This window comes from Rhincodon typus, chromosome 9 (genome assembly GCF_021869965.1).
Source record: "Rhincodon typus isolate 14 chromosome 9, sRhiTyp1.1, whole genome shotgun sequence".
Taxonomy (NCBI): domain Eukaryota; kingdom Metazoa; phylum Chordata; class Chondrichthyes; order Orectolobiformes; family Rhincodontidae; genus Rhincodon; species Rhincodon typus.
In genome coordinates this window covers 75,092,110-75,109,759 of record NC_063340.1, presented here as the reverse complement: position 1 = coordinate 75,109,759, position 17,650 = coordinate 75,092,110, and the positions used below count along the sequence as shown (strand labels likewise).

Here is a 17,650-nt window from a genome sequence, read left to right as displayed (position 1 = left end):
GATAGGACCAAGTGAACCACAACTGACAGATCAGATCAAAACTCTGCAGTCCTGCTGCATCCAGTCATAAATAATTGTAGCCAGTTAAACAGGTGCCCAGTGGGGGATGAGGTTCAACAAATATCGTGTGTCCTTAATGATGCGAAGCCCAGCACATCAGTGCAAAGACCAGGCTGAAGCATTTGGAACCATCATCAGCAAGAAGTTATAAGTGGATGATACATTTTGGCCTCCTCTTGAGGTTTCCAACATTACAGAAATCAATCTTCAGCCAAGTTGATTCACTCCGTGTGAGATCAAGAAACAGCTGAAGGCACTAGATCTTGTAAAGGCTATGGGCTCTGGCAATATGCTAGCAATAGTACTCGAGCCCTTTCAGCATCTCTAGCCAAGCTCTTCAAGTGGATCTACAACAGTGGAATCTAAATGACATTGTATAAAATTGCCCAGGTACATCCTGTCCATAAAAAAGACAAATCCAGCTCAGCCAATTATTTCTCCATCAGTTTGCTCTGAATCATTATCACCTTGATGGAAGCATCATTGTCATTGCTATCAAGCAACACTTACTGCAATTATCTGGGCACTAATGCACAGTTTGGATCCTGTCTCGGCTTCTGACCATGTTTCAGCCTTGGTCCAAATGTGGCATCAAAGCTGAAGTCATTAGGACTTAGGGTAAAACTCTCTGCTAGTTGGAGTCGTACTTACACAAAAGAAGATTGGCATCCATCAAATACACCGTCTCAGTCCCAGGGCACTGCTGCAGGAGTCCCTCAGAGTAGTGTCCGAGGCCCAGCCATCTTCCAGTCTGTTTTTCTTAATTTGTTCCTGGGATTGGAGCATCACTGGCTGGGCAAACATTTATTGTTTAACCCTAATTGCCATTGAGAAGGTGATGATCAGCCACCTTCTTGGACTGCAGAGTCCTTGGGGTATAGGAATTCCAGGATTTTGACCCAGCGACTATGGAAGATTAAAAGTCAGGATGGTGTGAAGCTTGGAGGGAAATATTTTTGTGATGGTGGTCCCTATGTATCTACTGCTGTTATCCTTCTAGGTGGTAGAGGTCACATGTTTGGGAGGTGCTGTTGGAGAAGCATTGTTGAACTGCTTCACTAATGACCCTCCCTCCATCATAAAGTCAGAAGTGGGGATCTTTGATAATGTAGTTTTTAGTACCCTTTGCAACTCCTCAGATACTGAAACAGGTCACTGCCTCTATACTGCAAAATGTGGATAATATTCAGGCACGGGATAATACGTACAAGTAATATTTGTGCTACACAAGAATTTAACCATTCTCCTTTTGATATTCAATGGCAATACCATTGCTGAATTGCCCACTGTCAACATCCTACCAGTTACCATTGACCAGAAACTGAACTGGGCCAATCCGCTACTGTGGATACAAGACAGCTCTTAGACTGGGAGTACTTTAGGATGTAATTAACCTCCTGACTCTCCAAAGCAGGTCCATCATCTACAAAACACAAGTCAGGAGTGTAATAGACTTTCCTGATTGTGTACAGGTTCCACAACACTCGAAGCTTAACACCATCCAGGACCAAAGTAGCCAGCTTGTTTGTACCCTAACCATTACCTTAAGCATTCCCTTCCTCCACCACTGGCTCTTACTGGCAGCAGTGTGTACCATCTACAAGATACACTGCAGGAACTCACTAAGCCTTTCCCAACAACAATTTCTAAGCCCCAGACTTCTCTCACCTGGAAGTACAAGTGCAGCAGATACATGGGAACACCATCATCTACAAGTTCCCTTCCAAGCTACACATCATCCTGACTTGGAAGTGTTTGACCATTCCTTCTCTGTCAGTGGGTCAAAATCTTAGAACTGCCTTCCTAATAGGCCTGTGGGTGTACCTGCATCAGATGGACTGCAGTTTCTAGCCACAACCTTCTCCAGAACAAATAGGCATGGATAATAAATGCTGGCAAAGCCAGAAATGCCTATATCCCTTGTCAGATTTTTTTTTAAAAAATGAGGGAGCTAAATTATGTTTATACTTTTAAAGGAAGCGGAAAAGTACATTAGATTCCCCCATGCATACACGTAGATAACCACCTACCTGTGGACCTTCCTCCATAAGGCCATTGAACACCACATGAACTGCACCAGTTCAAAAAGGCAGTTCACCACCACCACCACCTCAAATGAAATTAGGGACAGAAAGCAAATGCTGGCCAGTCAGCAATGCTGACACCCCAGAAGTAAATTTAATAAAAAATCTGGAAGTTTATTTGTTTGAACATCAATTACTGAACTTATTTTTTTTAAAGATTCTGGTGGCATTGCGACATTTACACTTTAAGAACATTGTACACTGTGACCTGAAGCCTGAGAATGTACTACTTGCCTCAGCAGATCCTTTCCCTCAGGTGAGTATATGTTTTTTAAATTTAATCACAAGATATTGGCATTGCTGGTGAGGCGGAGTTTAAATATAATTTTAATTACTATACAGAGAGCTAAACAAAGGCACATATTATGAGCTAGCTGTGCTGACAGTGCCATTTGTGTCCCCCACTTTATTCTGTATCCTTGACTGAAACATTGTGGCTATCAGTAATAATTCTCTGTGAGTGATTTCTGATTTTTAACCATCCTAACGCACCTTTGAAACATTACCTGATTTCAATTTAGCACTGACTGCCTTTGAAGCAACATGACATTTTAAAATCTGTTGACTGCTACAGCAGATATTTCTGTTTCATATTTGCTGAATTTAACTTTATTGGATGGCAGAATGAATGATTAAGCATTATGTCCTGCATTGATTTATGAATTGGCTATTTTTGTGCCTTTGACAGAAGTTTTGGGTAATATTTCTTTCATTGTTTATATCTATCAAGATTCAGCTGTACAAAATGCTTGCCTTGTATTCTGCATTGTGCAACAAAACGTGATGGTGAAGATTTTGGTCTTATCAAATTGCATAACTTCAAACATTTTTAACAGTTATTGAGATAAATTTTTCAGAAATAGCTACAGATTCGATTTATGAGCTGTAACTGTCTACTAAAGGTTTCTTTGAAGTCACATGATATTTTTTAATAGCTCAAATCTCCCAAGTATGCCATTCTATAAGAAGTTTTGTCGTCGTGCTATAATTGTGTAATTGCTTGTAGATCTGTGATTTATCGCATAATGCAGAGAGAGCCCAAGTATATCTCCTGATCTGCATTAGATTAGCCAATCTGTGATCAGGTGTTTTTGGTGTTGGGCTCCACATTCCCAAGTTAAGGATAAAATATCAAAGACAAACTGTTCTTAGTGGTGACTAGCAACTCATTTTAAGAAGTCCACTGCAGAGAACTTCTTGGACTTCACTGTATTAGCATCCACTGTTAAATATTCTAAAGCACCCTGTGTAATTTCGATGGAGTCTGACAATGGGATTGTTAATGTAAATGAAGCACAGTCAAATTGCTAAGACATCAATGTTGCTAGCATCTATAAGTTTAATCCTAGGCACAGGATCAGGCAATTCAAATCCTCAAGTCCATTCCACCTGTCGGTGAGATCCCTTGTATCCATATTGTTTTAAACCCATTGCCATTAAGATTCTTGATCTCAAATTTAAAATTGTTATTGTGAGAGATAATTCCATACCTACTATTCCTTCTTGAAGGGGAAAATCCTAAAAACTTTAACCATATCACTCCTTAACTTCCTATTTTTCAGGCAATACATGCCTAATTTATGTAATTTCTCATCACAATCTGAGGGGGGTGTAGGGTGGTCAGGTAGCTCAGTTGGTTAGACTGGTTTCTGATACAAGTGAAACCAACTGCATGGATTCAATTTCCACACTGGCTGAGGTTACCATAAAGGTCACATCTTCTCAATCTTGCCCCTTGTCTGAGGTGTGGTGACTGCCAGGTTAAACTTACCATCAATTGTCTGTCTCTAATGAGGGGCAGCCCTATGGTCCTCTTGGAGCTATGGCAACACTTGGACATACCTCATAATTTAATCATAATCTAACCGTCAGAACCCTAGTAATATTCTAGTAATTACATTGCATGTATTCCAAGACCAACATATCCAAAGGTGCAGTTTCAGAAGTGCATGCAGTACTCCAGATATTGTAAATGTGGATCAGAACTTCCTTCCCATTATATGCTAGCTCCTTAGTTATGATGGCTTACCCACAGTAACATTTGCAAATTTTGCTTTTGTGCCTGAATATTTCATTTTAATCATCTGGCTATATGAATCCCTAATTTTCCCTTCCACCATTTCATCCTTCACTTTCGCTTTTCATCATTTAAAAAATAATCTGGTGTATCCTTTTTTTTGGCTGAATCTAATAACTGCACACTTAAGTCCATTCAAACCCATCTGGCATGGTTCTGCCCACTCAATTATTTTGTCAATGTCTTGTAATTTTATGCTCCCTCTATGCTACTGACTATTGTAGAAATATAAAATACAGAACAAAGTGTTGAACATATACAAATCTTTGCACATGGTATTTTAACTGCTCTCAAAGTTGAGAACCTCATTATAGAGAATAGATAAATGGTAAAGAAGCAGCAACTGAGATATTACCTAGGATGGGGTTACAATTATGAAGATGGATTTTTAAAGTTTAGAGGTTTGTCACCAGAACTAAAATGTTAAAGTGTGATCCAGTAGGGATTATCAAGATTATGAAGAGTTGTGACTAAGTAAATACTGATCGGTGTTAAAACCGTGAAATTAAGGCACAATTTTGGATACACATGAGGAATTAAAGGTTAGAAAAATGTGCTATATATTTTTTAAAATTTATGTATTTGCTTGGACTAGAGGAGTATTAAAATCTGGGCAGTGAGCAAGAAAGTGGCATTGGCGTAGCTGTCACATAAAGAAAAACACCATCTCATCACAAGCTAGATGGTTTGTTTCTATTGTCTATGGATCTACAAGTAAGCCAACATACAGGCATAATTTTAATCAGTAATACTTGTGATTACAAAATTAACGACTACAAAAAGTTCTCACTTTAGAGTACACATGTTACTGTGTAATGAGGCGACACGGTGGCTCAGTGTTTAGCTCTGCTGCCTCACAGCGCCCAGGACCTGGATTTGATTCCACCCTTGGGCAACTGTATGGAGTTTGCACATTCTCCCGGTGTCTGTGTGGGTTTCCTCCAGGTGCTCCGGTTTCCTCCCACAGTCTAAAGATGTGCATGTTAGGTGGATTGGCCATGCTAAATTGCCCATACTGTTCAGGGATGTGTAGGCTAGGTGGGTTAGCAATGGGAAATGCAGAGGTAGTGGGGTGAGAGGGTTGCTCTTTGGAGGATTGGTGTGGACTCAATGGGCTGAATGGCCTGCTTCCACACTGTGGGGATTCTATGAGATTTGATGCCATTCTTGGTTGACAGCTGAATTTTTAGCTAAATTCTAATTACCTTTGACTTTTTTTAGGTAAAGCTCTGTGACTTTGGATTTGCTCGTATTATTGGTGAGAAATCATTCCGACGATCTGTGGTGGGAACCCCAGCCTACCTAGCCCCAGAAGTCCTCCGGAGCAAAGGCTACAACCGGTCACTTGATATGTGGTCAGTGGGGGTTATAATCTATGTAAGCCTCAGTGGCACTTTCCCATTCAATGAAGATGAAGATATTAATGACCAGATTCAAAATGCAGCATTCATGTATCCACCAAATCCATGGAAAGAAACCTCTAGCGAAGGTAGGAGAAAATCAAACAATTCTAAGCTTCCTAATTAACATATAAAGCTTATGCTTGATTATAGAATAGCCATTCATCATTGCTGATAATGCCATGAGCATTTTCCTGCATCAGAATGTGAAATTGAATTACATACAGAATTCTTGAAGGGGACCGCACTCCATAAGATGTTAACAGCCGTGGTCAGACAATTATTATGTTGTTCTTCAAATTGCCTATTTATCTTACAAACTCATCCTCACCTCATGTCAACCACTGATGATATCACCATCACCACGGAAGAGCTTCCATATCTACACTGACAACTACTTGTATCTGTCTGTCACTTTGTTTGTCCCCTCCATTGCTTTTTTGCTGGCAGGCTGCTCATCTGACATCTACTCTTGAATGAGTCTTCGCATCCTCCTCCAGTTAAGTATTGGGAAGTCGAAAGACATGATCATTTGTTTCCATCACTTATTCCATTCATTCCATTCTCTTTCCCAGCAGTTGTCTCAAGTCGAGCCTGATTGTCCTGAAACATAATATCCTTGTCGACCTCAAATTGAACTTCTGCCCAGCACAAAAACTGCCAATTTCTTCTTTGTGACACCAGGCAGCTCTATCATTCTCCACCTTTCCCTTCCAGAGATAGTTATTTCAAAGGTCCATTAGCCAGCCCAGCCTCCCATCCTCGACCCTCCGAAAACTTCAGCTCATCTAATACCCTTCTCTCCAAATCCAATGCAACATCATCTCCCATTTCCATCTTTCCCATACTCGCTGCCAGTATTGTTTCCTGGTCAACAATATTTAACCCCTTCATGGCTTCATCTCTCACTGTCTCTGACTTCTTGCCAATTCACAATTTCAAGCAGGAATTCTATTCCTCTGGCTTTAGATTTTTGCACAAGTTGGCTACCAGTTATAGCTATGGGCAACAGCAATTGCATTCTTCTGTGGAACAGTGAGTGGTCCACGTTTGTACAAAGAATTTAAGGATCTAGGTAAAAAATTAGCCATCAAGATCACAAATGTAGTAACTTCAGAATACTTCCAGTATCATGTGAAAGTGAACACAGAAATAGAAGGGTAAGGTAGATGAGTGCATGACTGTCAAGATAATTCAGGAGGGAGAGCTTTAGATTCCTGGGTCACTAGGACCGGCTGTGGGGAAGATCATACCTGGCTCAAGTGGATGGTTTGCGCATGAATAGAGTTCATACAGTTCTTAGTGGGGTGTTTTCTCTTATTTTTGAGAGGGCTTTAAACCAACTCAACAGAGGCATGGGAATATTAGAGGAGAACACTAGGTTTCACAAATTACATGGAAGGACGAATACACTAGAATAGAGTAGCAAGTCAATAGGTGAAGTTGGAATAAGGGAGAATATAGTGAAGTCTAAATTTGATTTACTCTGTATGTATGCGAATGCCTGGAGTACAGTAAATAAGGTGGGGAAATAACTAGCACAGATTGTCATGTGGTGATAACTGAACCTGGCTCAAGGAAGGGCGGGATTGGTTATTGAATATTCACGGATGCAAACTTCAGAAGAGATCAGAAAGTGGGAGGGATGGCGATATTGTTTAAGGAGAGTGTTGGAGAAAAAGGATGGTTGCAGAGGGTCTCAGGCTAAATTGGATGCCAGGTCTAAGGCACTCCCAAGACACTCCATGACCTCATCATCTATACTACTTTTGCCAATCTGATTTATCCAATCTTTATGTATATTGACCACATGCTCTTGTTTTCATCTTTTGCGTATTTGTTCACAGATCACTAATTCAATGTGTTTTGCCCCTTTTTGTAGCCATTGATCTAATTAACAATCTGTTACAAGTAAAGATGAGGAAACGCTACAGTGTGGACAAATCACTCAGTCATCCTTGGCTACAGGCAAGTTGGATGTTGCATGATTTACAATAATTATTCTGGTTATGTAAGGCATTAATGTAATGTAATTTATATTCCGGTTTTGAACTCAAGCTTGTTGCATAAATCAAAATGGTCATTTCTGGTGCTATAAATAGTAAAAAGAGAAGGATTTTTGCTATTTTAAAGGATCAGCAAACCTTTTTGATTCATCCAGACAGAGTTTGAATTTTACTGCAAGTGTCTTAAGTTGTTTTTGATGCTGAGGTCAAAGGTGTAAGAAATGCAAATGTTGTTTGTCATCCTTTTCTAAACTAATTAATAGTTTCAAAATGATATTAAACAGATCAGCTTTCACACTATGCCATTGATTCCAATTCTGATGTTGTGCAATCTTTAAATGCTGACTGATACAAGAAACATGTTGCTCTGACTGTTCCATACATTGTGTTTATGACAGGTGTATCTGACACTTACTATAAGTTTATGGAGCTATGGAAATGATTATATCTTGAATAATTGAATTGTACATGGTTCGTATTACTCACTCTTGAATAAAGAGAATAATATATTCACATTATGTTTCATTAGTGATACGTTTCACCCAGAATAGATTGTTGTACCTAATCTAAACCTGTGAATTCACCTTTTTCTTGCCCCTTTGTATTTTTGTGTAATGCTGTAAATCAAGATTGAAATATTCTGTTGCCTATGCATTTACAGGATTATCAGACATGGCTAGATCTCCGAGAGTTTGAGACCAGGAAAGGAGAGCGTTACATCACACATGAAAGTGATGATGCAAGATGGGAGGAATATTCCCTGGAACACAATCTCCAATACCCCAAACACTTCATCATGGCACCGAATTTGGATGATATGGAGGAAGATCCTTAATATATCAAACTGAACAAACTGCCATGACTGATTAACATCACGGCTATGTTGTGGAAATGTACGCCACTGGGGTAAAGGAAGCCAAGACTTGTTGCTGCTTGTCGTACAGCACAGCCAAAGTGGATTAGATACTGCCCGGCTCTTTACATCAGTCCATGTGACAATAAAGAGGAATGATGTAAATGAAGACTGTGGAAACCTGTAGCATATTTCAGTTACACAGGTGCAGACTTGGTGACTGGTGTATGTGGACAAAGAGGACAAATGAATGCTGTGAGCTTTAGATTTTAAACCAAACATTCCTTTTCTAGTATTTAGCTGGTTTAATACTATTCACCCAAGTACCTCTCTGGTAACTAGTCACTTTGTACCAAGCCATAAATGTATTTGTTTACTAAATGCAAAGCTAGATCAGACAATCTCTTTTTCGTAAGTGTTTTATTTTTAAGAGATAGAAAGTTACTGCGAAAAATTGTCCTTTGCAGGACAAGGGCTATTGCTCGGACCAAATTCAGTTTAAATAAGGATCTCTGCTTACTAAGGTTGGTTGGCACTTTCAGAGTTGATCATCAGTTTGTTCCATTTTGTATACACGATTGAGAAAGTATTACCATATGAAGGGTCTCTTAAGAAATGGCATTATCACTTTCATTGATTACATTGGGAAGTTGATGTCATTGAGTTACCAAAACTTTCTTGTATGTAAGTCTTATGATAATATAAAGCTATAGCATCTCTTTCCTAATGCTGAGTATAACATTGGCAGACCAATATCTCCAGTAGTCGCTCAGTTGCTGATCCATGTGTACTATGGTTCAAAATATAGCAGTCACTGTTACAATGAAGTGATATTGATTGGATTAGAATGAAGAAATGGTGCTAAAGGAAGAATACTGGAGTCCTAAAATCCACCTACATCCGGAACCCATTATACCAGATTAAGCTATAAATTCTAGAGTGGAACAACGATGCAGCCGGAGGGAACACAGTTTCTAGGGTTTAGTTGGAAACACGTACTATATTGCCCTCTTGCCACTAGAAGGCACTGTGGAGACATTTTTCTTTGAAGGTGCCAGGAAGTCCACTCATTTATTTAACTCCCAGCGGTGACTAGTACTGTTGTAAACAATACAGATTTGTCTTGTCATCTGTCTTTGTGATAGCAGAAGGACAAATCCCATCTGTGCGAAGCCCATTATTTTCATTTTTTAACTGTTTTAAGATGCTGCAGGTCTGTGTTCCACAAGTTGACAATGAGTCACTGTTCTGTCGGCTGCTATCCATCAGATTACTGGCAGCAGGAAGTGAATAAGTAGTATTCTGTGCCTGCATCTGAACAATCAAATGAAGATCTTTGCCACATCATTCCAAACAGAGAGCAGTTTTAATGGATATAGAAGCAAAGAAAAAATAGTTGAATGGCCTTGTTGTTTATGATACCAAGAAGGCACACATTGGCATTACAGACAAAAACCATGACAGCACCTGGATATGATGATTCTGGCCTCTAGATATTTGCTCCCTTATGGTTGAGGCAGTGTAATTTTTTAGTAGTTGACGCCTTTGACTTCAACCTTCACATAAGAACAGTTTGTCTCTGAACTGGTGGGAGATGGTAGGCCTGGTGTGGTGGGTGTGGGTAGGGAAAGTTTTGCTGTTGTCCTGCTTCTCGTGCTGTTTTATTAAGAGGAGTTTTACATGAAATGTGTATTTTTAAAATTATATATAGATGGAGCCTATGGCACAGCCTTTTTTAAAAAAAAACTGTCAGTTCAAACACTTGAGAAATTTCACAGGCTGAAATGCATAACTTGAAGATAGGCTATGCAATTTGAAAGAAAACGTGAAAGTGAGCGATCTCCCCCTCACACAAGCTTGTGCTTGTTTCCTTACTGTATGCACTCTGATGTATATAAGTGTCTAATTGACATTAAATATTCCACTCGTACATGTTTTTATTCAAAAATACTTTATATTTCCCTCCTGAAGTTGGAAAGCAACTTTTGTAAATCATGTAATTAAAATTCAACAGTTTGTTTTTACCAGATGTGTTCCTTTGATAAAATAAATATCACAGCATACAACAGCAATATTTTAAGGATTAGAAATTATAGGTGAAAAATGAAAGATTGAACAGTATGTTGATTGATATGCGCTCCTATTACAAAGAGCAATTGTCTACCATTTTTCAATATTGGCAGGCCTAAGATTGGTGATCACCACTGGTGATCTAAAGTTCATTTTCTCCCCCGACAACACAGGCCTGTTGGCAACTAAACCTTTAGCTGCTTAGTATCAGTACTGTAGCTGTGAGGTTCACCAGATCGCAGGTAGTATCAACTAGACTTGGGCAAGTATCTGGCTATATGAGCAGCCTCCCATTCATATAAGGCTGAACTGCAGCCACTTCCATGCCTCTTTTTGTTCCACCACTGGAGACTAATGAATGGATTTGAAAAGTAGAATTTTTCCAGTAACCATTTCCAACTGGGTGTATTCATAGCTTCACAGTGTCCATTGCAAAGCGTGCCTTGAAGCTGAGTTTTCTTTTGTTTGGGAGAGAGAAGTACCCATGTTGCCCAAGTTGATGCATGCAAGTACTTGCATGATATATGTTGATGTTTGCGTGAACCTCAAATAGTGCAGCATCAGGAGAAATCCAGTTTCTCAGCAATAAAGAGTGTTTGCTACAGTATTGTTGCAATTCACATTTTCGACCTCTGATTGTATCTTTTTTAATCCACCAAAAGGCCCAGCTTATTGGATGCATGTAAATCTGAGAACACAGTGAATTGCTTTCAATATTAACGTTGTTATTTTCAAATAAAAACCAAAAGAACTGCGGATGCTGTAAATCAGGAACAAAAACAAAGTTGCTGGAAAAGCTCAGCAGGTCTGGCAGCATCTGTGAAGGAGAAAACAGAGTTCATGTTTTGGGTCTGGTGACCGTTCCTCAGAACTGTTCTGAGGAAGGGTCACTGGACCTGAAACGTTAACTCTGTTTTCTCCTTCACAGATGCTGCCAGACCTGCTGAGCTTTTCCAGCAACTTTGTTATTGTTATTTTTCAAAGCTTTTTCATTGCCATATCCCATTCTATTTGAGAAATCTTCTCCAGCCTTTAATCCCAATCTGCAGCCTCAACTTCTTTGATCTAGATCGTAAATTTTGGATTTACTGTATCATCAGAGATGGTATTACAGCTACATGTAGACCTCTCCCATTCTTTGCTAAATTTATCTCACCTATTGCAATTCTCCATGTTTTTATGCAGCTGCTAAAAACCTCTTCAACTGTGCCTTAAATCACTTCCCTATCTCAAAGTTTCTATATTTCTTGTTAATATCTACCCTTCACTTCTGTAAAATGCTGTTTTATGAGACGAGTGGAATAAAAATGCAAATTGTTGGCAAACTACTTTTCCACATATCAAAAAATCTGTCCCTTCTTAAAAAGATACATTGTTGCAAAATAAAAGTATATGATTTAACTTAACAGTGCTGTTTGGATCTTTTAAATTCATGTCAAAAAAACTACTTTAAGATGCTATAGTATCAGTTCTTTTTTAACTCAAAAATATATTCAACCAGCATTGCAGCTAAAACAAAAATAAATCAATTTTCTATCATGCTGCAACTTTAATTGAAACATAATATTCCATTCTGTCATACAATGTCTGTTATAAAGTTAGGTTCAAAGTTTGTTTTCGAGGGAAACAACATGTAGAATTCAGAATAAGGTTCTCCTGTGGAGTGTTCTGACATTAAAAATTTCCACATATTCATGATGCTGTTTGAGAGGTTAAAGTAGATAAATAAGCTATGGTTTTACCCATATGCAATGCGAGGAAAAATTTTCAACATTTTATATGCTTACAGTTTGTACAAATGTATAGGGACCACTAAATTTGAACATAGCTTACTATAGCATTTGTTGCTATTAGAATACCTGAAGAAGAGGCTATTTCGAAGCACTAGCTGTAATGAGACCAACACTTTACCTGAGAATCATTTTTTGATTTTGTTTTGTTCGCATTTTGTGAGCTTGCTGTCTGCAAAGTTGAACAAATAGTTGAGTTTTAAGTAATCTTTTTTGGGGGGGTGTGGGAGTAGTTCTTATTTTATGCTTTAGCTTTAGACTGTTCTGCTCTTATTGTATATTTAAGTGTGCTATACTTTGTCCTGCATTTGTTACAACAGTGTGTTATTTGATAAATAGATCATGCACTCCAGTACTGGAAGATAATATAAGAAGTGAAGTACCTGGTTATAGTCTCAAACATTTCCAAAAATAAACCTTATGCAGTGCTTTTGCTCTGGTTTCATAAGCTTTTTTTTATATTGAAAGTGCGATATCTGTTGTCTTTGCTCTAACCCTTTGATTTTAAGTGCAATTTTGGCAAAGGAAAAACATTTAAGTTTAGAGTCTATTTTAAAAGATTTAAGATATTGTCAAGAAAAAGGTTTACCTTATCTTCTGAACCTATTATGATTAGGGGTGTACAAATATACCAGTACTTGGATTGTGACCTTGTGTAATCAAATTATTATAAAATATTTAAAAAATTGAACACAGCTGAAAAGATGTCGCAACATATGTTTTGTACAGCCAAATAACATGTGGATTCCGCTTGGAGAATCATTTTGGTTTAGCATTAAGTTTGGCTGCACACACCTAATTAACAACCAGAACCAAACTGGGCACCAGAAAAGGTACAGATACAAAGTTACCACATTGGTGGAGCAAAGAATGTGAAATTCAAGTTTCCCTTTAAATTTCAGTTGATCTAGGATTTTTTTCTTTTTAAAAATGCAAAACTATATGATTACCAATCATGGTCAACATAAAAATGTTTGCATTCCTCAACTTTAACCTATTTAATAGGGATCATCTTTCATTGTTGCTGTTTTCCTTAAGACGTGCTGAATGTTCTGCAGTTGACATTGTGTAGGTAGCTTTATGCTGATTAATAAGTTAAACTGTGTCTGTAGATTGTGTATTCCCAATTACGTGAACAAGCAACTACTTCCAATCTTGCTAGTTTTTATCCGATTTTAGTGACATGCTAATGCTGCTGTCTGAAGTTCCAATCCAGTGTGCTCAACAATGTTGAGGTTCAGGCAATGAGCAGAATAATGTAACATTATTCAGAATAATGCAACATTTTAAGTGGTAAAATCCACTTGCTATAAGTTTAACTAACAACCAAGAATTAAAGCAAAACACATTTTGAAAGGGAATTTGTTTAAATTAATTGTTCTGACATTTAATATTGATGTAGTACATAATGTATTATATTTACAACAATTTAGTCTCTGATAATTAATAACTCCATTTTTAAAACTGCACTGTAGATAGACAATTGGAACAGTTCTTGGCTCACTAATACATATACAGGCACATGTTTGATAAATTCTTCACAAACTATGTACTTTGGCAAAGATACTGAAAATGCATCAGTAGTATGAAAGATCTCAATAAATTCTATTACCAATAAAAGAAATCATTCTCTCAGCATGACTTATGAAATAAATTTCATTTTAGCCATGCCCTATACCTGGGTACTGGTACAGACTATAATAACAAAACTGCTGCAGGTTTCCATTTTTATTAACATTTTGGCCTAAAAATATAATTGCAGCTTGCAGCTCAAGGGCTAAAAGCGAAGGTGAAATCAATGTATTCTGATCATTTAGATTTTGGGACATTTTTATTATGTTAAAAACATTACATGTTGTAGAATGATTACTTTTCGCATTGGCTTGCCCTACAATAATTGTTGCCTTTTTGTGTGTTTGCTTCTGTCCAATTAAAAAGAAATTTGGTTTTGTGTGTTCAGTTTTGTGCAGAACAGTCATGAGATACTGGAGGTGGTTTAACAAGGGCTCTCCAGCATCTTTACACTGCACTTTTGCTGGTCAGTGTGGTTGCTGCGGTCCGTACTCATTGTTGTGAAGTGTGATGGAAATTAAGGAACCATAGACTTTAGACAACAGCACAAAGGACCAATTTATGGTGTCTGTTAGGCAAATAGTTACAGACTATTCCTGAAAATCTTTACATCAGTGTTGCCACTGGCTTGGCATGAGTCTTATGGAAAAGTGTTTTTGTATATTTTAGTACTTGCAGTTTAATAAAACTCTAATTGGAATTTCATATTGTGCTAATTCTATTTTGTTATTGCAAATTGTGGGTGTTTACAGCATTCAAACAAATCACATTTTTAACATTGTTAGTGGCAGCAGCATTTCAAGTGTAATAACAATCAGGATGGGAATTTCAGTAAGGGTATAGCTAAAGGGTGTAAAATTGCCAATCTTTGAACAAAGGAAAAGGGTGTGGAAAAGTAAAAATGAATTAATGATCAGAATCAGGATTGGAGTGCTCAGGTAGTGAGATGTAGGCCATGTCTTGGTTGTAATTATGTGGATGAATAGACGAACTATTAATTCATTACATTGGAGGACCATGGGGAAAATCAAGATCTGAGATGACAATGTGAGACAACGAGAAAAGCAAGATTTTGGATAAGGTAAAGCAAGTCAGTAAGGGGAATGGTTTAATAAATCCAGTTTGAAGATGACAGAGGAGTGAGAGATAACATCAATGAAGAAGTCAAGGTAGGAACAGAATAAAGAAAAGTATTGCATGTGGAAGAAACTGCCCTTGGTGGTAAAGATGTGGTGTTTAAAGTAAGCTCCAGTTCAACCAGGATACAAAGATTGTGAAAGGTGAGTTCATGCTACGAGGGTGACTGGAGAAGGATTTAGTTGAGGCAATGAAGTGGAGTTTTGAGGAAGCATTTTGTCGGATGGGGCTGGCTGTGCAGAGTCTGATAGTGTGGAAATAGTTGAGTAAAAAAGGAAGGTTGTTGGAGTTAGGTATGATTAATGTACAATGTGGAGCTGAGCCCCTGTACCTCCGTAGCTGATGTCTTTGGGAGCAACATCTATTTTTAAAAAAAGGGAAGGCTCTTGAGGGAATGTGGAACTGGAGGAAAATGAGTCTTTCTAAGAAATGTATTTTATTGAATATTCTACAAAGTTTGAGCAGAGATAATATATTGTAGTCCCAATCACAAACAAGAGAACATTGGCTAGGGCTGATAGTTGGAAGGCAAATTTGGGGTGTTATTAGAAAGAAGGGCATAAAGAGCTTGGGGAGGGATGGGAATTGGATGAACAGATCAAATTTTGTGAGAAAGGAATGATGATTTTCAAGGGTAAGGTGCATGAGAAAATGAGACTACTGATGCCAATTAACATAAGTGTCAGAAAGGAGAGCTAGATGATCAGGGTTACTTGGAGAAACTATCATGAAAGAAAAATTTGGAATGAATTAACTTAATAAGCTTGGAAAGGGCACAAAGTTGAGATGCCAAAAGAACAAACTTCAGGACCAGAATTGTTTAGAGTCTGGCTACAGTTTGAAGGGTGGAGGTAGATGCTGGTGATTGAGTGCCCTCCAATGACACAAACTATTTTTCTTTCAGAAATGCATTGTTTCTTTGTGAACGAAAAAAAGCATAACTTGAGCTGGGGATTGAGTAATGCAAAAACTTGGGACATAGGTTTGAGGATTGTTGCTCCAATACAAATCTAATTATACTTTGGGTGATGTTGTCTAATTGGTACAGAACAATGCAGTTTGGGGTTTACATTTTGCTTGGACATGAAAATATTACAACAAGAACTTTTATCATCTGATATGGTTAAGACTGAAGATTTCATGATACGAAAATTTGAAGATTTATTTTTCTCATTAAGCAACAAAAGTTCTAAAATCTAGTTTGATCTTTATTTTGCATATTAGAATGTTCCAATACTTCAACAAAATGACATACTGCACCTAAATGCAATACAAAATGTAGAATTATAGAAATTAATGGCACGAAGAGGACAATACTGCTTATCATGTTTGTTTTGACCCAAAAGGACTTAATTCTGTCTAATTTGTTTTCCAGTTCTTGGCTATAGCTTTTTAACTGTGCTTCAAATGTATAAACAAGTACTTCTAAATGTGATGAGAATTTTGGTCTCTCAGGAAGTGAGTTTCAAATCTCCACTACATTATGGGTGAACAAATGTTTTCCTCAATGCCTCTAATTTTTCTACCGGTCCAAAGATGTGCAGGCTCAGTGGATTGGCTATGCTAAATTGCCCATAGTGATCAGTGATGTGTAGATTAGGTGGGTTACAGGGGGCTGGGTATGGATGGGATGATCTGAGGGTCGGTGTGGACTTGTTGGGCTGAAGGGCCTGTTTCCACACTGTAGGGATTCTATGAAATCGATGGTAACATTCTGTTGAAGTGTCCTACAATTGCCATCTGGGAATGACCAGACTAGAAGTTCATCTGATCCAGACTGTATCAATAATATTGTTTCATGAGCAGGATCAGTAGAAAGTCGGCAGGAAAGTCTGTGAGAACAAAGTGACAGCCATCCACATGGCTGAAGTGAAGAGTGGAAGGGATACTTGCCATTTGGTGCCTGACATTCTCATGGCTTCATGCCATCCAGAACTGAGCCGTTTGCTTCAATGGCAAACCTGTCGAAGAGACTAAATTAATTACACACTAGAGGTCCAGACTTCCAGGCAGAGAGATTTTATTTGTGATATCACGGAGAGTCAACACTGACAAAAGGTCAGGTTCCAAAGACTCCGACAAGCATAAAAAAGAAGCAGAATTTATACAGCGGTACAAACAAGTTAAACAAACTGCAATTGTACTTAGTTCTAGCAAGGCAAGGTCATTACTTAGGCAACCAGACATACATTAATTAAAGCAGAATGTGGTGAAGATAAGAGTGTACAGATGCTGCGAGTCTAGCTTTTTGCTATCTATCCTACGTGACTTCTCAGACTAAGAAAAGCAGGGTGCAGTAACAGCAATATGCACTGTTTCATAAAGCTAAAGTTGCTCTACTTCGTGCTCCTAGTCATGTACTGTTTTAACTCATTGCTACTCAACCTAAATTAAACAGTGTCGACATACAATTATTCCACAATTTCCTCCTTTTTGATCCCTAGATCAACTTCACCAGTCTTCCTCGGCAAACAGAGGGTCGTATCCCAGGGGAACAGGTTTCATGCTCAAGCATTCTTTCTCATTGTAATCAGGACTGTTGGATATGTAACGGGGAAACATGGGAACAGGGTTTTGTCGCCCCGGGGGAGGATGGCGCAT

General features: G+C 38.2%; 1 protein-coding gene across 1 annotated transcript; it reads left to right on the top strand.

Moving 5' to 3' along the window:
• Positions 1-1,920: 1,920 nt before the first annotated feature.
• On the top strand, positions 1,921-14,617 carry LOC109914459 (serine/threonine-protein kinase D3). The gene is made up of 4 exons (XM_020514050.2): positions 1,921-2,400; positions 5,443-5,710; positions 7,504-7,589; positions 8,289-14,617. The coding sequence occupies exons 1-4, from the start codon at positions 2,176-2,178 to the stop codon at positions 8,460-8,462; spliced, it is 753 nt and encodes a 250-aa protein (XP_020369639.2). The 5' UTR covers positions 1,921-2,175; the 3' UTR covers positions 8,463-14,617.
• The last annotated feature ends 3,033 nt before the right edge of the window (positions 14,618-17,650 follow it).

Coding starts and splice junctions, on each gene's coding strand:
- LOC109914459 (XM_020514050.2), top strand. CDS start 2,176: ATGAAATTAGGGACAGAAAGCAAATGCTGGCCAGTCAGCAATGCTGAC. Junction 5,711..7,503: donor GAAAGAAACCTCTAGCGAAG/GTAGGAGAAAAT, acceptor CCCTTTTTGTAG/CCATTGATCTAATTAACAAT. Junction 7,590..8,288: donor TCAGTCATCCTTGGCTACAG/GCAAGTTGGATG, acceptor ATGCATTTACAG/GATTATCAGACATGGCTAGA.